The sequence below is a fragment of the Pseudochaenichthys georgianus genome, chromosome 19 (genome assembly GCF_902827115.2).
Source record: "Pseudochaenichthys georgianus chromosome 19, fPseGeo1.2, whole genome shotgun sequence".
Taxonomy (NCBI): Eukaryota; Metazoa; Chordata; class Actinopteri; order Perciformes; family Channichthyidae; genus Pseudochaenichthys; species Pseudochaenichthys georgianus.
In genome coordinates, this window is record NC_047521.1 from 10389060 (window position 1) to 10413662 (window position 24603).

Consider the following 24603-nt stretch of genomic DNA (forward strand, 5'->3'; position numbering starts at 1 on the left):
TTACTTAGTCTTTTAAAAAAAAATATTATAGCCTTAGCCTAAATCTTTCAACGTTATTTTGTAAGATTCATGTCTGAAGAAGATATATACAGAGTAGTATGGTGAATTAAGAAAGTTAGAAAAAAAAGTATAACAATTCTGAAGCAGCTCTAATTTAAACTTTGTTTTACAGAACAGTATAACTGATTTGTATCCATGCTCTGTATGAAATGGAAAACACTGAGAATGTATTTATACTTTATACACCCAATATACCAAAACCATACACATTGGTAGTCAAAAAGAGGCCAGTCATGATCAGATGTTAGTACCTCAGCCATTTATTTCTTAAACATAAGAAAGAAGGGACTTCTTCAAGGTAAGAAAACTCAACATTGCAATTTAAAATCAAGTGCACTTCAACAATGTCTCATCCTGTAAGGGAGCCGTACCCTTCCTGCTTTGTGAAGTAAGATACACAAACTTAAAAACAATCTAAAGAATCAATCTTTACTGTAAGGCTTTGGGTGGGGTGCTGTGTTCATTGAGATGTCAGTGGTGGTGACAAATATACATGTGGAATACCCATTGAACAGCTGACCCAAAATCACAACATAATCCTCCGAGACATCTGTACACCAACAGAAAGGTGAAGAGATAAGATGTGGACTGTGTCGTGGACTCCGGGTGGAGTCAGGCAGTGGGCTCATTGTGCTAAAACAATTCTTATTTGTTTAAGAATGGGAGCAAGAAGAAGGACATGGCAGCTCTGCACTTCACCTGGGCCAAACAGTATTTGTAAGTCATTTCCGGTGTTTGTTTGAGCGCTCTCAAGAGTACCAGATCGGATGGAGTTTATTGCATCATGCAAAATTCAGATAAGTTCAGCCAGATGACTTTCCATGATGTAAAATATTGACAGTCAGTCACAGAGGGTTTAAACATCTCAGGTTGTTGCTTACTTCAGCACAGATGGCTGAGATACGCCACATGGGACTGCACATTCGACTCAAAGTCAGTTTAGTGTTCTTTACTGTGATAAAAAAAACTACCTGGCTCTCTCGGAGTGATTTAATCCTCCTCTCTTTCTGGTTTCCAGGCAAGCACCATGAATGAATTACAATTACCATCTGGTCCAGGTACCATATAGGTGACTCATCCGAAAGAAAATAAAAACGGATAATGACGTACTGTGTTAAGCTTAAGACAATAGAAGTAGGTCACAATCCTACTGTACCAAAAAAAGTATATTTTAGTAGGGAAAATGCAATTAACTATAATCAACTTACATTCTTGTAACAGGACAAATCTAAATACTTTTTTTTTTTTTTTTTTAAAGGTGAAAGAAGTCATATCATTTGCAATTCCAGCTCACTAGATTCAACATCATACAAAGTCCTATCTATATAGTCGGCCGGTGAAGACCGTAAAATGCAGCAATTCACAATTGCCTTAGTGCGTGATACATACTCAGTATATATAACAAAATACATCAATGGCATTTCACATTAGACATTCTCGAAAATACATTCAGTACTGTACCTGGAGTATTACCCACAAAACTATGCTGGTACCTTGTTAAACAAAACACAGGAAGTCTGGACATAACAGAGTTTCACATTAAAGACATTAAAAAAGATCGGACGACTAATGCTAAAAATAACATTTGTTGAACAGCAGGTGGCAGTGTATATCTGTTACGCATAAAAAGAGTAAAACCAGCGGGATAGCCATCATAGAAGCTTTCCTTTTAGGAAAACTTTTTTGCACCTTTTCTTCATCCAAAAAGGAAGAGTTGTACATGTTTTTCTTCTATAAATAGTGGCTACAAAATGTGTCGGAAAACATCTACCATGGCTAGTTTGGCTAGTGTTTATTAGACCCTATCTCGGGAGTTATGATGCTATAAAGTACATACCCTCATCCTGGACCGAGTTTAGGGCAATCATTCTCAATTTGTTGTTATGTAAAACTATGTAAATCCTAACGAGTTGTTGCGAGTTGTTGCTTGTGAATTCAGAAGGAGGGCAGTATTGTAGAGCAGATGTGGAAATTGGAGAGTGAAACCCCAGTCCATTGGAATGACATTTAAAAAGCCAATCATAAACATTGACTGTATTTTGTACAGTAGGCCACTTGGCACAAGACAATCTTGGTGTTTAATGTTTTTGTGTGAGGGCACAGAGGTAAGTGTTTCTCTGTTTGTGTTGTATCTTCACTGCTGTATGGTTTGGGTTCATGACGAGGCGGTAGGAAAATGAAGTGAAAGACATTTTGACTTGAAAATCGTCTCAAATTGGAGCCACTGCACCCGATTCATCTGGCTAGACACACAACAGGAAAGAGGGCTTGCAGGATATGTGATATTGGGCACGTTGCTTTAACATTTTGAAAAAATGTCAAGTGCATCAGATGACTAAAGGAGACAAAAAAAACAGCACCTCATTTCTAACTTCCTGTGGTAATATTTGATTCAAACGTGATCTTTAATCCTATAATGAGCAACGGCTAAAGAAACACTTGACATTTCAATGCATGTTTTGAAATTGGATTCAAAGATTGGATTTAAAGATTAGATTAAAAATTAAATTAGATTGCTATTTTACCACACTGGTTGTATTTTAATTTCAGTCTGGAGTATTTTTTCCCCAATGTAAAAGTGAAATAATTATTCCCAAAGCCAAATGTGATGTCTTCAAAGGTTACATTACCACACCCCAATATTTGGAGGCGGCGCAAGTATGTAGCAGCAACAAGTCTGCAGGTCTTATTTATCCACTGCCGTCACATTACTCTCCTGTAGTTTGCACACGTCCACATGTATAAAACTGACTTGAAATACGGCTTATATGCAACTGACTTACAATAATAATAATAACAATATAGTCTTATTTAATTTTTTGCACAAAAACTACATTAGTTCTTTCATCATGAAATCTCACAACACATACTGGATGTTTCTCTTTACTAGGAGTCTGCAGCCTGTTCAAAGATAATTGTTTTGCTGCTGAAAACATTGCATTGAAAAGGAAAGTGTATCTGGAACCTCAAATATAGATCATCACATAACATTTAGCTGTAAATGTTTTTGATGGGATGAGTGTATCCTTTGACATGATGACGTGTGCGGCCATATGGAGGATAATTCGTATCCATCTTATGCTGCCACCTGCATCTTGCTGTATACTAGGAATAAACTACCATGAAAACTTAAAAACGGTACGAAACATTATCAAACAGGGTGATCACATGCTTCAGTATCCCAGCTTGGTAAACCCTGCTGATCATAAGCAACTTTTGCACAACTAGGAAACGTCACAATCACAAAGACAACAGTTTACATGTACATCACATTTCAATATGAATGTACATGTAACCGATGGATACCTCGATGCACCATATACAAATATAATATGATATATAAAGACGTACTGACGATACCTACACGTTAATAGACACATTGCTCATACATTCACATATGTCAACACTTAAATATGTATATACAGTATACATGTATATATTCATATGTATACAGATATATCAAAGGAGGAATAAATAGTGCCATTAATGAGGTGAGACAACCTAGTTTCCATTCTCCTCTAGTGAGACGACTGCGCCCCTGGATTCATGCGAACATGCCCCGAGGCCGTTTGTTCGGGAGGATTATGATGTGTGGGACAAAAAGTCGGAACTCTGGAGGGATGCTGGTGCTCATCCAGCTCAGACCCCTGCACTTTGATGGGAGTCCACCTCGAAAAACAGCTCTGTGGAGTGGGGGTTTAGAAGGAATTCTTTCCACCTTAAATTGATCATGTATATAGAAATGACTGGGTTCGGTTGTATTCTTTAAGAAAACAGTTTTTTCTTTTGTTATGGTTAGTTTTTTTTAATGTATTTTAAAGAAAATGAGGATGAGTTTAATAACAGAAAAACTTTAAAAATGTTATCTCGTAACACTTGTGCAGTAAATCCAAGTCTCTGTTACTGAGTTGTATGCGCACTACATCTAATTGCATTTTCCCCAAAGGTAAAAAGGGGAAGAAAAGCAAGTCGGGTTCAAATCCAACCCATGGCATTTAGCTGAAAATGCTGCCCCCCAACCCCCTTTCCAAGCTTTTGGAAGGGTACAAAAGCCCCCAAAATATTAATCTTAAAAAACACACTATTTAAAACACTTTTGACCCGACATGCACGGACAAGTAACGCGACTGCGCTAGCATGAGAATGTTTACGCAAGCGTTTTTTAAAAATAATTGTACGGTAAAGAGTGAGCGTATATAATTGTACGTTTCAATATCATTTTGCTGTTGTTAAATGTCATCTGTAACGTTTTTTAATTTGTTGTTACCATCGAGGTAGGAAAAGGTTTTCTTCAAGGTAACACAGCATGGGTAATCGATACACAAATGTTCATTTTAGTGGGATAAATATTCCTTTAAAGACACCCCATCTCCATCCTTCCTGGCACTAGGTTTACTTTACAGTATTATGCCAAGTAATAAATACTTTTAAAGTGTATTGTTGAACTACTGTTGCCTATATGTAACAACTAAAGCCTGAATAGTCATATTTAGATGTGATTACATTCTATATACAGTATCTGATGAGGGTATTGACATATATTGCAATGCTGACGTACATACCAACAAAACATTGTAATTTGACCCGGTGTGTGGGTGTAAAGTCAGGCATAATTAACACACACATGTAGGAGTGAGCCATGTTGTGAACGGGCCTCTGACTGACTGTGTGGATGAAACCGTGGTGCTGACCGTATGGCAGTGGACAATTCTGTGGCGTGATGACTGGACCGCTCCGTTAGAAGAGTTAGTGGGAGGCATCTCCAAACTAGAGGCCTCTAGATTGAAATTGGTAAACCTGGTGAAGTGCGCCTTTAACCCCTTTAAGCTACTAGTCTGTAAGTGTAGCGTAGGTCATGTGGGCAAGTTGGGAATCTTACAAACAACTGACCACACCAAATATGTGTTAGCTGCAGCGCTTAACAGCTCTGCTATGTGATTGGTTTAAAATGAGTGATCACGCTTACGTCATTGTTTCATAAGAGCTCATTTCTTCAAGTACGAAAACACCTGCTTAATGTGGATAGAAGGCGAACATAAGATGCTGACAATGCAAGACAAACATATATAATGCATCCAACAAAAGCATTACCTCACCTGCAGTAAATCAAAGTATTTAAATGAAAAAAGAGGATAGGTCAAATAAATTAAACAGTGCTCCTGTTGTTCAGGACTTTTAATGTTTTTGGAGGTCTTCACAACACGTGTGTGAAAAGCGTATTTATATTAGCTGGCTTCACTTGAGTGTTGTCTAAGTTAAAGGCAACAAATACTGTCTGTATTGTACGTTTTGGTCATCTGCGTTTTGATAACCCAAAACACAATCACTGTAGGGATGTAAAACTATAAATGTAATCCCGATAAAGGAAGTTTGTCATGCAAACCTGCTCTACAGGAAAATAATATAACATCATATGATATATGTAATTGTAAACAAGCCACTTTAGAACTGCAATACTGTAGATGACCTCTGTGAATGTTAGAGGACAGAGCTCCCAGTACTCACTTGCCTGAATGTGATTTGCCTCGTGTGCAGGCTCCTTGAGCTCAATGGCAAACTAAAATAATGTCACTTAAAAAGCAACTGGAAATATGGCCGCGACATGAGCAACCCACGCAGCAGCTCGTTATTTTTAATAAGCTCGACCTTTGCTGTCCTTGCTGCGAGCCTCTGGGACACAGAATGTGTCCGATGTATCGCTACCGCTGTCAAACTAGAGGCCGAGAGTCCAGGATGCCGAGTGGAATGTTACACAGAGCTGCAGCTTGCATTAGAGTGTGAATCATTTGTGTGTGTGCATTACATATCTGCCCTTCAAGGAAGAAGATCATTTAAGGGGTTTGGAATGTTTGGGATGTTCCCTCCATCTATTCCCACATCGCTTTCTGACCTATTTTATCTGCATCACGTGTGGCCGTTTGATATCTAAAAGTTTGTTTGGAATTTTTAAAATACTCCTGCTGTTGGAGACCACACTGACATTCCCGGCAGTGGAAAACTATGGAATGATTGTGCTATAATCTTACTTTTTATTAAGGAAATCTTAAAAATCAGGGCAAACTTATGGAGATTGAAGGAATTCTTTAAGTCACCACTTCATGCAGCGAGAGATCTGCAAGTGTGGAGCGTTGTGTGTTTGGGAAAGAGGAAGTATTTGAGATCACACTCTTTGTAGGAGCAGGCAGAGGATTTGACGGATGTCCTCTTACAGAGCAGCAGTGGCAGACGTGAACTGAAGATAAAAAACAGCATGTGTGTGTGCGTGTGTGTGAGGAATAGTTTTCTACACAGATAAATGCATGTATGATTGTGTATGGAATACCCCTTGGTGTCGGATGGGTGCTGGTTTGGTCAGGGTGGGGTCAGACTTCCAGAGTGGTTGGAAGCCTGTGAAAGGCATGATAGGAGGCTTTTCATTTGGTCTTTAGTTTTCCCACCTCCCCGTTCAGCTTGCCCTCCTTTGCCAGCTTCTCGTTGAGTTGGCACAGTTGGCGCAGGAAGCCGTCGTTAGGGCCGATCTCTCTCTTCTGCCTCACGGTGGCCACCGCCAGCCGGGCATCCATCCTGTGGCGCAGCATGAGGTAAGCCACCACCATGGTGGGGGAGCGGCTGTAGCCTTCTCTGCAGTGTACGTACACCTTCCCTGGAGGATATACATGGAGAATGGTACAATCAGATACTGTACATGTTGGCGTTGCACTTTCATTTTTTTATTGCAAAGCCAACTTGCCGGAAAAACTCATTGTTCAAGACTAAGATATTGCAATTACGGTATTTTCTTCTTAGTTGAAACCTAACTACTTAAACGGCACTTTAAAATGTCATTAACGTTGCATTTCATTCGTGCCTTTTGTATTTATTTCAATATCACATTTGTTTAATAAAATAATGTTTTTTATTCAGTGTATTTTAGAAGTATATTAGAAACAGCAAAAAGAAGAAAAAAAAAAAAGGTACACTTTAATATCTTTTTATTTATAATTTTTGCAATAATCACATATTTCCCTCATGTGTAGCCCTAGTGGTGCAGAATTCTGGAGAAATAAACCCAGGACATATTAAACATTGGTTTGTGGACAAGGATATACAATATCATTGTAATACATAAAAACAATGAGCTTCGTGGCTGTTGACGATGATGCATAACTTTGATTACGCTCTTTTGGGGGTATATACAGCATCTCAGTGATCCAAACAAATACCTCTTAATATTCTCTGCTCAGTGTTATACGAAACTAAAGGGGAGTTTAAATATATATATACTTAGCTAAAGGGACACGTGATCAGAACTTGAAAAATGTACGTTTCATTTCACCACTTCCCTAAAGAACCGCACAGATGTTGTTAAGGGGTATGAAAAATATAGAGGGTTTTCACTCAAAAATGGGCTCTCTCTGAGTGATTTAATCCTCCTCTCTTGGGGGGAAAACAAAATGGGGGAAGTGAGAAGAAACACATTAACATAAAAAACAAGGCACAGTAACACTGGTTGGGAACATATGCTGAGATCAAAGTTGCTTAGCTAAGCATTTTCTGCACCAGGAGATGCGCGCGCACACACACACACACACACACACACACACACACACACACACACACACACACACACACACACACACACACACACACACACACACACACACACACACACACACACACACACACACACACACACACACACACACACACACACACACACACACACACACACACACACACACACACACACACACACACACACACACACACACACACACACACACACACACACACACACACACACACACACACACACACACACACACACACACACACACACACACACACACACACACACACACACACACACACACACACAATACCTGCATGTTTTCTGTACTCCATTTATATTTTGTGTCTGTGTAATTGTCTGTGTGTGAAATACGACTTGTTTGTGTTTGCCTTCTAGGATGCGTTTCTATTTAACTTCCTTCACTGACAGGCGAGAACCCCATGAGGAAATCTGGCTTGGCAGGCTCCACGGAGCAGCTGATGTTCTGGGCTCAGATCAGCAGATTCTGCACTTTATTTGAAAAGCAACCCCTCTCTGTGTCCCTCTCCTGGTGTAACCCCTCTCTGTAGTTTAATCTCCTCGTATCCCTGAGTCGCCTGCCACCGATCAATGTGGATTCTACTGTATCCTCATGTAGGACAGGATCTCAATCATTATTCACTCCATCACTAGTAAGGATTTCACCTCTTAATTCAAATTTGAATAAGGGGGAAAGTCAAATATTCAAACTGTAATGACCTGTTCCAGTTCAACATTTTGCTTGTAGTCCAGTAGAGGGCACTCTTTTAAAAATTCCCTCTCATCTGACCCCATTGCCCATATAGCATTTAAAGCTAACAAAAATAGCTAATACATACAAATCAAGGAGGACACTAGGGTGCAAAGCTCTGCTGCTGAGACACACCAAAGCATTTCTGAAGCAATGTGTTTAAGTATTTTGGGTTCTGCCCCGTTGATTGCGAAATTACATGATTTACCTACAGTTGTTTAAATATTCAGTCATTGGCCAAGCAGTTTTTAAGGTCATAGATAATTGTTAAGTCTATCGTTTAGTTGATGCCAAATGCTTTTAAAAATTCCTATACCCAAACATATTATGTTCACCAATACAATACTCTCTTATATCTGATCATTTTGTAATTGCTTACAATTTCAGCCTGGAAAATGACTGCAATAAAATAATCAATGATCAAAATAGTTTATATAAATGTTTTTGTCAATAGGCTTATTGATTAATCGATTACTGTTTGAACTCGCCTTTGAGGAAAAGAGACAGCCCTTCTCGCTAGATGTCCAATTTGACTTTCTTAAAAATAAATTCAAAACAACTGATGTCTTTTACTTGCCGATTAAAAATGTTGTTCAAATCTGATTAATATAACTTCTGATGTGTTCAAATGAAATAAATTAACTTCAGTTTATCCCCACTTCATAATATAAAATGATATTGTTTGTTGTCCGATTGTATACAACAAGAGAGAATAAAACCTAAGTCATTAATGATGCTGTTGACTCCTCACGTCCAACGTTAAAGCTCTGTAGAGGAAAATAAAACTCCACAATTTATCAGTTATTAATATAAAAACATTTAAGCAATGCAGCTTTAATATGCTGATACTCTTGCTGCTAGTTTCTATTTAGAATATTAGGATGAAAGTGTGCATTGTGAGCCTGTAAACATGACACAGTGCCCTCCTGTCTTCATGGCAGACACGTAGAATAATGCATTGATGCCTCGTTAAAATCCAGAACCTATGACCTTCTTCAGAGCTTGCAGCTAGTGCGGTCACAAAATGTCAAAGATAATGTTGCACACAGCACACTGTCGAGCGACTGAGGCCCCCCCCACTCTGCTCTCCCCCACAGTCCTGGTCGCTCTTCCCTCCTGATTTACACCCGGTGTTGGTGCACCTTTGCCAAATTGCCTGGGAATTAAGTTGCTATTCTGTGTCAAGGCCGACAATAAATTCATGTTATGAAATACAGGGTTCAGCACACGACATGAAACACATCCCTCATGTGCGCTGACAAATTACTAAATGTAACTGTTTTTTTTGGTAGGGGGAGGGCAGATTGATTACTTCTTCAGTCTTTGTATTCCACTTTCTAAAATGTAGCACATGTGACCTTGTGGGAATATCAAATGGCTTATTTAAGCTTATTTTTATTACATTACATTGCATTGAGCTGACGCTTTTAACTTTCTAGAGATGACTTAAACATTGTTTAAAAAAGTAATTGATATTTTGAGAAGACTGACGGGAAGAGTGTGTTGTGTTGCAGGACAGAAAAGCACAGCTAACTGTTATCCAAAATGTATTGACTTATTGGGCTTATTTTGATCATGTGATGAAGCCTGGACCTCTTGAGACTTCTCCTTTAGGGAGACTTGGTTAGACATTTGAAAAGAAAGGAGAAAACACTTTATTTCTTTTTAAGGTCCTTTCCGGAATATTGCCAGACCAACAATCTGAGCCTGCCAGTGGGAAAAATAAACACTTGTATTGGACAATAAATCTATGGTATGCAAATGCCCAATGGGTTTACATTGCAAACTGTTTTATGGCTCGATCCTGGACCAATTAATAAATGTTTTGTCCCTATTGGTCAGTTGGACATACAAGAATGGGACAATAGGTGGAAAAATACCCTATAAGACTCAACTCCCTAATTACATTTGGCCATTTTCCATACGCCGTTCCATTGTTTTAAACCAGTCCTAAAGTGTCCGATAATCTTTTCAACCTAGCAACTGTAAGACACAATAATGTCGATTTGGAGCTACAGGTGTGTTCTACATGGATCAATTCGGCATGACCTGATAATGGAATGTGGGGCAGGGCTCAGGAGTGTGTCAGATTTAGCCCATCATCATGATTATCTCCTGCTTTCACTTTAAGGCCCACAGCATTGAAGCGTACCGTGAGTAACTCATTAAAGGACGGTTTAAATCTCGTATCCGTTGTAAGGAGCTTGTTTTCATGTGTTAACTTGTCGTGACAAATTACTTTCAAGTGGGAACTACTGAAGCGAGAAGGAAGAAACAGTTTTATCTGCTCTACCTTTGATGGCTTTGTTAAGGCATACACTCTCAATTGTCCTCGGGGTTTAGGTGCATTTGGAAATGGAGGATAACATCCGAAGAATAGCTGTAGTTGTTATGCTCATTTGTGATGTAGTGATACTTATAGATTATGACTTACCCAACACCATCATTAGAGTTTATCAGTAAGACTGCAAGAGTGGTGCTTTGTGAGAATACACAAAAATACTATATCTAATACACTTTTTCAGAATACAAAAAAAGATTATGTTCCACTTTTATTATGTGGCCAATTGCCCAATTAACAGACCAATAAGGCACCCTTTTAAAGTGTAACATAAGATAGACCGTAATTAAAATGTGGCTCGAGCTGAGCATTAAAACTGGCTACATATCAAAGGTCAGAATAAACTCACCTTTGCCATTATTGTGTGCTAGCGCCTTGTCGATAAAGTCAGCCCCCTCCTCAAAGAAGGCACTGATGTTGAACTGCACCGTGTCGTTGGCCTTGATGCCGTGGTACGTGATGCCCGTGCCCGTGTAGAATTCCACACTGGTGTTGACATGCATGAAGGAGGTTCCCTCCGCCAGGTTGAGGACGTGCGTCACTCCCAGTTTCTGCAGGCGCATTGCATTCTGGGCTACGAATCTGAGAGCGAGAAATGAGATATAGAATCGGAGTGGAAAACAATTCGTCAATAAAATCCTTTTAGCAGGTTTCTGATGTCTGAAACAGCATTGCAATAAAGTCCTTACACCAGTCAAATCGTATAGAGAATCCTCTGTTAATCTCTCACAACATAATGATAATTTAGCAGCAGAACATAACAAAGAAAAAAAACACCCCTAATAATAACAAGACAGACTACAGCAAAGGAGCGAGTCAGCACTATTTATTTTAAAGTCGTATTTTCACAATGTAGGTTGCATCTTTCACGACCACTCTGCATGGGTTTTAGTGCTAGCAGTAACCCAGCATGATTCACAGCCAAATACTGTATATCTGCGATGAGCTGGAGAAGCACTTCTGCATGTTGTTGCTTTTAAACGCTACTCACCAGTCGATTTAAACATGTTATCCTGATGTCAGCTAATTTATTGATCATTTCCTCAATCTAGATATTCAATATCCAGTTAGAATTCTCCCTGCCAAATGAGACATTACAAAAAAAGGCACACACACAGGTGTATTCATTTATTCTGCTTGATAAGACCTCTGTGCAGCTTAGATGAGTGGAGCTAATTCATCTGACCGGGTACACCTGTTCAATGTCCAACAGAGTTACTAGAGTAGATGCACACACTCATGTGGCTTTAGAACGTGAAAGCTATACAGGGAGGAGCAATCCAAAAGAAATAGCAACAATAAATATGGAGGCAGAAGGAGGAATATTGGACCGTTGTAAGCAAGATAAAGAAAGTTAAATAGATGGATACAAAAGGAGAAAGAGGAATGGCATGCAAACCAATCATTTCACATATTTAAAGAAAGAAATGGCTTTATAGCATCACCAGCAGATAGATACACATACAGTTGTGTGTTCCTTCTCTCATCTTTAAGAGCCTCACCTCCATCTTTATCTAATCAAATTACAGGACACAATAAATCCCCCCCCTGCTCTACTGTAAATTGTGTGTAACAATATTGCATTTAGGGCTGTAGAGAGCTTTGGCTGCCCCCCCCGCCTGCTGGCTCCATGCCTGTGTCCACTGCTACGATCCAAACTGGCTGCAGGCTCAACCCATTGATTCTAAATAAAATTTAGTATGTGTTGTATTAAAGTTTATTGAACATTTAGTGTCACTAATTGGCTGGGCTGAATTTATGTTTAAACGAAAAAAACTGCAGATCATTTGTCACTTTTCAGCTAATAGAGACACATAGATGAGGACTAAAGAGTAAAATAAACTTGAGTACAGGGTTTTTCAAGAAAAATATAGTATGGGCAATACTGTGGCGCCGATCTATAAGATATATCAATTCTAGCGAGAACATGACGCCTGTATACATGGCGCCGCGGACATAAACAACGCAACATCGTAGCTCTGTAAATATAAAGCTTTCTGTGCCGTCAGACGGTCGATTGACACGATCTTCATATTGTTCGAGTAATTAAACTGTTTCTGAAGAATAGAATCTGCATTTGGTATACGCAAGAGGGCGCAGCGCCCCTGTTACCCAGTTTGGATAAGACCCTGGTGTATGTGCTTGGCACATGTCTTTTTTTATCATGAGGATTATATTTTCCAATAAACATTACATATTATGCTTAGTGCTTACGGCTCTTAAAAGGTCATACTGTCATTTTCTTAAGTTTCATTGCATAACCTATGGGTTTTTATTTATTGAAAAAACATAAACAATGTAATATGAAGAAATTGTAAATGATAAAGTCCCCCTGCATAAATAGAGGATAAATAAATAAAATGTGTCTGTTCTTTCTTACATGACAATTCCTTTATTTTTCAATAAAGCTTACCGCCGAGAGATGAATCTTCATGTAACACGCTGAACGCTGACAGCGCAGTGTTCTTTTATTGCTTTATCTACAGTCAATATGAGGCTGGTAAGGCGAGGCTAGGTGACCCTGAGCAGCTCCCCAGAGGTGGTGCCAGCAAAGTTCCTTCTGCACAAATTAATTACAAGAAAATCCTCCCTGCCACCATTTATGGCTATATGAGGAGGGATGAAGCAGCCATTTGTGTTTGTAGTGGCAGAGACTGCTTCAGATGTGAGGACTCATATTTTCTTCCTTCTAAATATGACCTCATATTTGTGTGCATAAATGATTGAGTAAATGCTGACATGTACAGTGTGAGCACTTACAATGCCACATAAGTAATGTACGTGTGTGTGTGTAAGAAACACACACACACACACACACACACACACACACACACACACACACACACACACACACACACACACACACACACACACACACACACACACACACACACACACACACACACACACACACACACACACACACACACACACACACACACACACACACACACACACACACACACACACACACACAGTCAGTCAGTGGCTTCCTTCCTATTAGGAACCTGCCCTCCACCCTGGGGATCTGCAGTCCCAACACATCAAGTATTAAAGACCCGCTTCACAAAGAGCCAAAGTGTTCCTCAAAGCAAACAAACCCCACCTTAAGTGTTTCCCAGAGCTGCACACGGAGGTTTCATAGTGCTGACTGGGACTGATCTGAAACCAGTGGAAGGAGTTTGAGTTCAGGAAAATACACTCTTAACGCATTTAAGAGAGGCTCAAAGTTACATTACAAAGTCATCATTTTTAAAACTTTATTGTATAATCAGTTGTTTATTTTGCTTACCCGTCCCAGATGGTTTTTTTCTATAATCTCTTTAGGACAATCTATTGTTTTTGTTCTTAAGATTAGTTATCAATCAACCAATCAATGTTTATTTATATAGCCCAATATCACAAATGTTACATTTGTCTCAGTGGTCTTCACAGTGTGTACAGAATATCAGTATGACAATACGACACCCTCTGTCCTTAGACCCTCACATTGTACAAGGAAAAACTTCGGAAGAAAACCCACAGTTTAAAGGGAAAAATGGGAGAAACCTCAGGGAGAGCAGCAGAGGAGGGATCGCCCTCTTCCAGGACGGACAGACGTGCAATAGATGCCGTGTGCAAATTGAAAAGATAATACATTTGCAACATAGGTAGTCCAAATGTTTGGAAATGCATGTGTGTATAATACTGATTAGTTATCTTTATCTTCAAGAGTAGGTATACTTGCAGGGTGATACTAGACTACCCCAAATATAACAAATGCAGTTGCTCCCGTAGGTTTGATGAGTATGAAACTGTTTTTTTAAACGGTGCTGCATTAAAGGGGCCATATTATGCTCATTTTCAGGTTTCATATATATGATATTAGTATTTTGTTCCTCTACTGTGACATGTCTCCATGCTTTAATATTCAAAAAGCTCTTTATTTTTCTCATACTGCCTGTGCTGCAGCACCTCTTTTCACCCTCCGTCTGAAACCAGAGCCCAGTCTGCTCCGATTGGTTAGCTGGCAAGCGCTGTTGTGATTGGTCAACAGCTTAGAGATGTCTTGCCCTTCATCACGTACAATGTGTTGAAGGTCTAGCCAATAGAAGTACTGGTGATGTCACTATGTCGTGGAAGTTAACAAAGGAGTACAATGGAGGTGTTTCAGGCTCGGGGAGTGTGTGGAAGAGAAACTCCCTCTGGTGTTAACTTTGGGATTTCAGCCTTTGGAGACCATTTACATACACAAACCTATACAACACACAATAAAGGGAAAACCCAAAAAAAGCCTAACAGGGCCCCTTTAAAAAAACGGGTACATGAATGGAGAGACTTTAAAAACAATCCAGATAATCTTGTTTTTCAGACGCCACAACACTGGACAGAACAATACTTATGTAATATAAAAGTCAAACTTAGTTTCAGCAACTTCAAACGGCTCTAGAAATATTTCCTCAGTCAGCCGTAGAGAAAAACCTAAAATCTGAAGCAGGTGCAATGTCAGTAAACACAATGGGTCATGATGAGATGATATTCCAATCTGTCCTATTATTAACTGAACTACAATGTATTTGCATAAGTGCCAGAGGAACATATTTAAATGTGTGTCCTGGTTGTTGCTTTAAAAGTATGGATTGTGGCCCAAAATAGGTCATGAGCCAAATTCCCGGGGGATATCATGATGAGAGACTAGAACGGACATTTTCAAGGACAAAGTTATCTTTTTTCATTCGAGTCATGCATTGCGATCAAATAAGTGTGTGAACTACTACACCACACACAAACACGCATAAAACATATACAGTGTTAATCAGTGTGTTTGTTTTGATCTTATTTTGCCGACCAACAACATTTGTAACAGGGTACATCTAATAAACAGGATCCATCAGCAGAAAGGCTTAGTGAGTCCCAGTGGTGGAAAAAGCGGACGAGGTGCAGGCTTTCATCAACAATCAATACCACCTCGCCCTGCCTGAGCCATTTGTAATATCAAATTACATTTTGCTGCCCTTTCCACTTGTTAGATATACTTTAACGGTAAGACCTCCGACTAATGACCCTACCATACTGCATATAGCCATGGATTGGAGTGAGTAAAATGCTTTGAATGATTACAAATAGGGATGCTCCGATCGCCAATTTCGGGGCCGATCGCCAATTTCGGGGCCGATCGCCGGAATCAGTATCGGCCGATACCGATCGCCGATCCGATCGAGTGGGCGGGGCCTAAATGAGCCCCATTAACTGAGTTTTAAACATCACTTTAAATGGAAGATTTAAAGTGATGTTTAAATCTTCCATTTAAAGTGATGTTTAAAACTCAGTTAATGGGGCTCATTCACTGGAGCTTCCACAAACAACAATCAACTTAATTATTACATTCAAATGATGTACATTATTCAAGTTTACATTCACTTTGGATAATAACACGGGAGAAATTAGCGGAAGCTCTCTCTTTTCCTCTCTCCCTCCCCCTCTCTCTCTTTCCTGACAGCCTGTCAGTATCTCATGCAGCTCACTGATCCAGTAATGAGTGACCCGACAATGAAGAATACATATATTTATAATAACTAGTTTAGCTTGTTCCAGAGGTAGATAAAATAGCTAAGTGTGTTAGGTCTAACTCTTACGGCCCGTCTACACTACAGGCATCGAAAAAATGCTTTCAACGCTTCGCCCATTCACTTGAATGGGGTGACGTAGAAGATTTAGAATTTTCGCCGAACTGCATTGTGGGGAGCGGAGCATGGCTTTGCAAGCATCGTGAGCATGGCTTTACAAGCATTGTGAGCATCAAAAGTTGAGCAATGTTCAACTTTTGATGCTCCCGATGCTGGCATCAGCCAATCAAATCCCGTTTATGCAAATCCCGCCAGTACAAGCGCTAGCCAATCAAACCGCGTGCAAGCTGGGAGAGCCAGACCGCAGTTCATTTCCTCATATTCCAAACGAGAAATTACGGTATCAAATCACCCGGTTCTTTCCGACCAGAACTATTTACTGGTACAGGAAAATGAACTGCGGTCTGGTCTGTGTGTGTGTTTCGCTGCGCTTACCGGTCAGGCGGGCGGAGCTGCAGGATTTCTGCTTCACACACGTTGCATACCGCTATTTTACTGCCTTTTTCGGACACCTTAAAATAATGCCAGACCGGTGAAGCCATTTTGGCGAGCTTGTTTTGCCGCACACAGAGTAAAGTGTCATGTATTTTACGTCATGCGATCGGCTCTCGCGATCGGCATGTTTAGATAGCACCGATCGATCGGTAGAGAGTGAGTATCGGCCGATCTCGATCGGTGACCGATAGATCGGAGCATCCCTAATTACAGTGGCGGCCGGCCCATAGGGGCGCTAGGGGCGCTGCCCCAGCTCTTCCCACATACAATAAAATCTCATTTAAAATTGTGTTACGATGTCTAAAGTTACTGATAAGTCACATGTGTCCTGCCTGGCCTTGCCCATGGCATTAGTTTATCATTACCGGGCGCCGTGCAAGGAGCCCCCGAGCCAAACAGCAGCAACCAGCACGTTGCAAAAGTCTCAATAGTAAACTGTGCCGCCGAAACATAATTTCAGCCAATCAGCGGCGTCAAATATTTTGGTCATGAGGGCGCTCACGTTGGAGCCCACGTTGCTTACGTGAGTTGTTGTTTAGACTCGTGAGTGACCAAGGTGACGCAGTAGTTGGATGAGAATGGTGTGCAGGTGGAGTCGGCGGACCTCGGCCCGCACCCAATTCCGTGCAAGAGCTACTCTCCAATCCTTTCGAAAGGAGAAGTTTGGGAGATAAATTGATACTTAAAGACCTTGGACCGGACCAACCCGATTTGTATATATCACAGCAAGCTCGTGAAAAAGACAACGTATCAACAAGGCTTCTCACATGGCTAGCTGGATGCAAACGATGCAAACAGGTAAATGCTATCTTTTGTTTCCCATGCTTGCTCTTCAAACAGCCGGGGACAGATACGATCTGTTCAGAAACTAGACAAAAGTTAAACAAATACAAACCACAGACTGTCTGTGTCATGGAGAATACAGTCGCTGATTTATTTATGTCTGTATAGGCCGTTGTTGTGAGTGTGGAGGGTCGGATATAACCTTAGCTTAGCCAAGCTCCATTCAGAAAACAAGCATTCTAAAAGGTTTTTCGCCTGCCGTCTGTCTGCAGACTTGTCAAAGCATTAATTCATGGTTTTTACTAACCGGTATCAGTATGTTGTTACGTCGGCATCATTTAGAAACGTGTATTACAATTTAATCACGGTAAAATATGTTCATTTTGTTGTAGCTCCCGAGCCAGCGCGAGTAAACACAGCTGGCAGCCGCGGTGAAACTCGAGCGTTTAGAGCGAAGCGAATATTCGCATCTCGTCCGGTCTGAACACAGCATTAAAGCAAGCTCCGCGCTGCACTGGAAACGCGCCATTACATCACCAGAAGTCCTAATTTAAGGGGTCATTTCTCCCCAAAACATTTTTTTTACTCACTATATCAACAGCCCCACCAAAAATATTTTCCACCAGCCGCCACTGCCTAATTACAAAGAACATATTTATTTTTCCCAGGAATCAAAATATCTTCTTCAAAAGCATCCGTAAATCTGAAAGTCCATTAGAGCCGCTCTTTCAGCCCACAGCACTGTGTGATCAGTCGAGCACACGGGCTGCCAGCACTTTGTTTCGAGACTTGGCCCGGACACAGTGGCATATTCAGATTGATTTTGTTGTAGCAGTGAGGTACAGTAATGTGCTTGTATTCCTCCACCACTGTCTTGGCAGGGGCTGGAGCCAACTGATGGACGGCCCAGACACACTACGCTTCTCAGGGGCATCCCTGAATCTGCCGTACATCCATAAATTGAAATGAGGAGCTGCTCTTTAAAAAGCCTATATTACATTAAAGCCCAGCAAAATGTTTTTTATAATTATATTTCCGTTTTGGCTTTCAGAAAAATGTGACACTTTAAACATTGAATGATTTCATTTTTTTTCAATTTGGGGTAATCTACTATATTTAAGGATGTTATTTACTCAATGTTGCATTAAAATACTCATTGTTAAACCATTTATTTTGTGTGTGATAATGTACAAAACTGATACATGTACAATAAATATTTGATACCTGTGCTAATGTGAAAGACAAATGATGGTAACAATCCCACAAAAATATCTGACAGTTTTTTTTCATACATGCATATAATACATCTCTAACACAATCTGTACAGTGTCCCAGAGTGCAGTAGTACCCAGAACTGGTTTTACTGGAACACCGAGCTGTAAATTCCTAAAGATTGGGCATGTTCATTACAAAGCCAATAGCATCAAGTCAACCAACAACTGTGGATTTACGGTTCTCCCCATGCCATATTTAGTATATGCAATATACACTGTACTGTGTGTGTTCGTGTACTCAGCCCCTTTCACGACTTGATATAAGTAAAATAGCTAAACTTAAATTATATAGCAGCAATTTATTAATCCTGAATTATACCGAGTCTGAGTATTTTTTGGGTTTCTATAATTGGTCAGGTGAAACAAGCCTGATGACTTTGGACTTCAGGAAAATGTGAGCTGCATCTTCAAAATTAATCAAACATGTTTGTTCAGGTTAAAAACAAACTACAATGTTTTGGGGTTCAACAATAAGTTGATTACTCAATTAGTCGAGGGAAAAATAATCAGGGATGTTTTTGAAATACATGGTTTTAGTTTCAGAAATGTTTTATAATTTTTACTTACAGTATTTTGATCAATTTTGAATTTTGGAATGTTGGTTGGACAACCAAGACATTTGATTACGTCCCGCTCAAGGATATGCTGACTAAGTGATTAAACACGAAAATACACAAAATGATAACCAGTTATGACAATAAAAGTGCAGCCATATAACTCCTGCAACCACTTAAAAAAAAAACCAGCATATTGCTCAGCACATGTTACATTGCGATAGAGGTATCGGAGCATACATTAAAAGGATAGCATTTTTTTTCCCCTTTCAAATAACTCTAACAACTACTTTTACTACTGATGGATCTTTTTGTTTATATAAATGGGAAAAGTGTGAAAAATACAAATACAAATGTACTTGTGGTGAGTAAGGATAGTCAGCTCTAGGTGGACAACAGGTTTATTATATTATTCACAAAGTATGTACATATATTTGTTCAAGGACTTGTTTCTTGAGTGTAATACCTGACACTGATGAATACGTTTGACACTTGTTTCTATTATGTATTTAAGTTAAAGGGGTAGCCTATGATATTTGAAAACTATGTAAGTGTCACGAGTCACGACTTCCCATCACGACTCTAAAATTAACGTTCTCTTTTTTGTCCCTCTTTGTTCTGAAGCAATCCACGAGACTGCCTGTTGTTATTGTTTTTCTAAGCCCATTATGAATGAAAATTAAAACCTTTTTTTCTTTTAGAAGTAACATGTTGTTTCATCCCAGCTGGGTGTAATGGGGAGTGGCATGACGACGTTTCATATGGCAGAGATACTATTGATGAAGGGATGCAACGAGTAAAAACAGCCCTTTGTGTCTTTATATGCGAGTCCTGGACTATTTATTCAAAGGGAGACATGATTATGTTTTTAATTACGTTACACTCTTAGACGATATCTACCTGCCTGGCTGCTGAGGCACATTGCCGAGGCTGAAATGTCGAGAACAACAGAACAATGTGTTAAAACAACAACAGGCTGTCGCTTCCCTCCATACTGATAGTGAGGACACCAGATGCACGAGCCCGCCCCGCTGTGCATGCGACACTGTTGTCATTGTCACGTCTGCTCGGTGTTTGAGGCTCGAGCACAAAAACAACCTGTCTCACCTGTCAACCGACAGCCTAATAACGAAATGATGAATGACTCACGCGTTGCCGATGTATATCCGGGGGAACACCTCGTTAAAGTGTTGTGTCGGTAAGCTGTAGCAACCGCTGCCGTTCGACAGCTGCTCGTTGAGTTGTTGGACTGTAACCTCGCCGCCGGGAGCCACAGGAACATCCTCCGGTGGAGGCTGCTTCTGTGCCTGTTTTGTAGGACTCAGGTGTTTCTTCATGGCTCTTCTTCTTTTTGTTTGACCTCCCCTAACTAATGTTAGATAACACACAGCCTCAAACTCGTCAGCCTCATGCGGTTATTCAGCTGCATTTGACCTTTGCACGTGAGTCGTGCGCGAGCTTGTCTTCTTGTCTAGCCTACAAGGTGTTTGATCATGATGTGGCGATGTGTAACAGCGGCGGGACCGACTTTTTTTTTACAGACCCATTTACGTGGAGCTGGAGGGAGTTTCCGGTCGAAACTTTCAAAATAAACAATAGAGAGGCGAAGTCCCTCCCCTTCCGGTAGGACTCATGGGACCTTATTTCGGAAAAAGATTGTTTTGAAGTCAATGGAGAGAGAAAGATTATCTTTTGATCCCGTTTGAATTGTGCCACGAATTACACATATGATGTTTGTCAATCTTAAATAATAATTTCTATGTCAAAAAAGTCACAGTTTGTGGTAAAACTGTTGAAATATAAGACTATGAAAAATAGGCAACTAGAAAGACTACAAATCCCAGAATCCCGGTCCCGACTAACTCGCCTTTTGTGTATGCACACTAAGTGTTACTTCACAGTTTTACGACACATTTAAAAAAAATTGACTTGTAAAATTATCTTGAAAAATTGTAAACATCATATGTGTAATTTGTGGCGCAATTCAAACGGGATTGAAAGATCCGAGGTAGCCAGCGCCAGCCAATCAAATCCCGTTTCTGAAAATCTGACAGCGCAAGCCGTAGCCAATCAAACCGCGTCTAAGCTGGGAGAGATATCCCGCTGTTCATTTCTATATTTCAAAAAAAGATGGAGGAGAAACTAATTATCGCTGTAGCAAATCACCCGGTTTTGTATGACCAGACCCTCTTCACCTACCGGGATACAAACCGGAGGAACCGGGCATGGAGGGAGGTGGCAGAGACAGTGGGTGAAACTGGTAGGTTTTATATATTGCTCCCATAAAATCCCCGGGGTTTTTGCTTTGTATCTCGGGGGCGGGAGATTCATGTGATTGGTTGTTGGTCGCGTTGCTTGAATAAAATCCCCAAGCTTCAGACACGCCCAGCTCCAAGCTTTTTTTGAAGCTCCAGAGAGAGCGTGCTGCCTTCAAGGACTTCGCGTAACATCCTAAAATAAGGCATTTGAGCTAGGTTTCATAACGAAATGTTTTCGATTTTCACAACAACTATATGTCCCCGCTTTACAGATCCGATGTTTGTGGATAATACATATTTAAGTACAGTTTAAAGTTCGAGTCTGTGCGACTAATGGAGCGTCCACACTACAGCTTCAAAAAAAGCTTGGAGCTGGGCATGTCTGTAGCTTGGGGATTTTATTCAAGCAACGCGACCAACAACCAATCACATGAATCTCCCGCCCCCGACATACAAAGCAAAAACCCCCGGGGATTTTATGGGAGCAATATATTATATATATATATAAACTCCCCAAACAGGCGAAAACCTACCAGTTTCACCCACTGTCTCTGCCACCTCCCTCCATGCCTGGTTCCTCCGGTTTGTATCCCGGTAGGTGAAGAGGGTCTGGTCATACAAAACCGGGTGATTTGCTACAGCGATAATTAGTTTCTCCTCCAACTTTTTTTGAAATATAGAAATGAACGGCGGGATATCTCTCCCAGCTTAGACGCGGTTTGATTGGCTACGGCTTGAGCTGTCAGATTTTCAGAAACGGGATTTGATTGGCTGGCGCTGGCTACGCCGGAGACGGACCGCTCTGCTACCCACAATTCAGTTCGGTGAAAAAGCGAGGCAACGTGACGTCACCCCATTCAAAGTAGGCTTGTTTGAGACAAGCAAGACCTGCGCAGACCTGCGCAGACCTGCGCAGTTGCGATCAACATCTTGCTAGTGCGTTGCATGATGGTTAGTCATTTTGTCCGACTTGCTGGAGGCTCGCCCACATGAGACTTTGAAATCTCGCGGGACAAAGACGCCCGCAGCCTTGAGAGTGAGGCGAGGCGAGTTGGCGCAGTTGCTCTCCACAAGCTGCGGAAGCGAAATGCTTGATGGGAAACGGCTCGCTGGTATCTCGAGCTGAGCGCTCATTGGTTAAATTTCTCTTTAAGTTAAACCAAATCATTAAAATAAAATCTATTGTAATGTAATGATTTGGTTTAACCTTATTTATTGAATACATCATTTAAAATGGCAAGATTAAATCAAATTACATCCATGTTGTACACATCATAAAGCTTAAAGTGGCAGCTAAAGAATTAACACAGCAGCAGGTCTGTTCAATTCATGCTCAAAAGCTTCATGTGTGCGGATCTGAAGGGACTGATCATTTGTAGCCTGTCCAACCTATCAGTTTTGCAAACATTAAGAGGGAGGATCATTTCTAATTATGGAACCCAGTCACTGGTGTGGTTCATCATCATGACTGAATTAACAAACCTATATAAAGCAATGGAGATCACCTTTGTCTACAGTGGGTAAAATAAATGTTCCGCCATTGCAAACCCAGCCAGTCAAGCCGACTCCGAGTCCGAGCTGTCCGACTTAAGACGAGCTTTTTGACACCTCCCCCGGCTGCGATCGGCTACTCTCGTCTACTTTCGAGGCGAGCCGCAATGTGTCTCAAACAAGCCTAGTGAATGGGCAGATTGGAGTTGTCGACGCTGTAGTGTGGACGGGCCGTAAAGGATGTCTATGCTGTGCGCACAACAAGTGGTCAATTGTTTTGCTTCTTAAAACTGGCAATATGAAGCTGAAACACCCAGACATTGAAAAGTTCAGGAACATTTGTCAAAGATATGTTTTTATTTTAAATAACACTCACAACAAAGGCCACTAATGAACCATTTCAGTTGAGTTTTGCTCAAACAGTTAAACAGTCCATTGTCCAGTCAAGATTAAGTTGATTTTATTTTCCAACATATTGTCATGCTGATGCTGTCTATTGCTCTAAGTGGATCTTCCTAGTGAATCTCCTAACATTGAAACATGCCATTATCGTTAAGCCTGTCATCCCCCCAACAAGTGTTCGATATGTGCGTGTCCCTAGCCTACCTACAAAATTAGCCCCAGTAGAGACACTCTTCCAATTGGATCACACCAGCCACAACACCAAATTGTAACATAGCTTCAAGAGGTGGGCCAATGTCGCCTTTCCATAGACTGTATAAAGCTCCTTTCCCATTTCTCCCCCCCCCCCCCCTTCTTTCACTGTCGGTTCCACCCCCATCATTGGACACAGGCTTCACTTTGATCTCAACTGCAGACCTGTAATGTATTGGCTAAAAACAGACCACGGGTTTGATGGCCTCTTGAGCCCCATTGCTTAAAGCACATCCATCCTCGATCTTGACCTTCATCTTGATCTCAATCAGGGATAACATGAACTAGCAACATTATTCTTAGTTTAACACAGTTGGATTTGTTCGCAGTGGATACTAATAACAGGTAATGAGCGGTAATTTAAAAAAAACATTGAATGATTGATTATTGAATAGCCAGCCAAATCGAACTGACATAACTAACAGCAAAAACAATAGATGACTCTTCGAATGTGTATTTACTTATTTTAGAGAAAACATGTTGTTGTCTTCTATATGCTGTGCTTGGTAATTTCATGAAAGCATGGTTTTGTATTATCGCCTGATAATCTATCAGCTAAAATGTATGTAATTTATAATAATATGAATATCACTTTATCAGACAATGATGTGATGATCTGCACCGAGTAGCCTACTGTAGATTGTGCATCCTAATCTTAAACAGATGCATTGACTCTGTCCACCTCTAGATGGGAGCACATGCCTGTAGTGGACAATGCATTCAGCCTGTGTAGGGTGATGATACTGTGCACTGAGATGGAAATACT

The 24603-nt window shown here is 40.5% G+C and overlaps 1 protein-coding gene across 1 annotated transcript; it reads right to left on the reverse strand.

The window, feature by feature from the left end:
* Nucleotides 1-297: 297 nt before the first annotated feature.
* On the reverse strand, nucleotides 298-20967 carry dusp3a (dual specificity phosphatase 3a). Its single transcript, XM_034108056.1, has 3 exons — nucleotides 20584-20967; nucleotides 11072-11304; nucleotides 298-6703 (listed from the first exon to the last, which is right to left on the reverse strand). The coding sequence occupies exons 1-3, from the start codon at nucleotides 20769-20771 to the stop codon at nucleotides 6474-6476; spliced, it is 651 nt and encodes a 216-aa protein (XP_033963947.1). The 5' UTR covers nucleotides 20772-20967; the 3' UTR covers nucleotides 298-6473.
* Between the last annotated feature and the right edge of the window lie 3636 nt (nucleotides 20968-24603).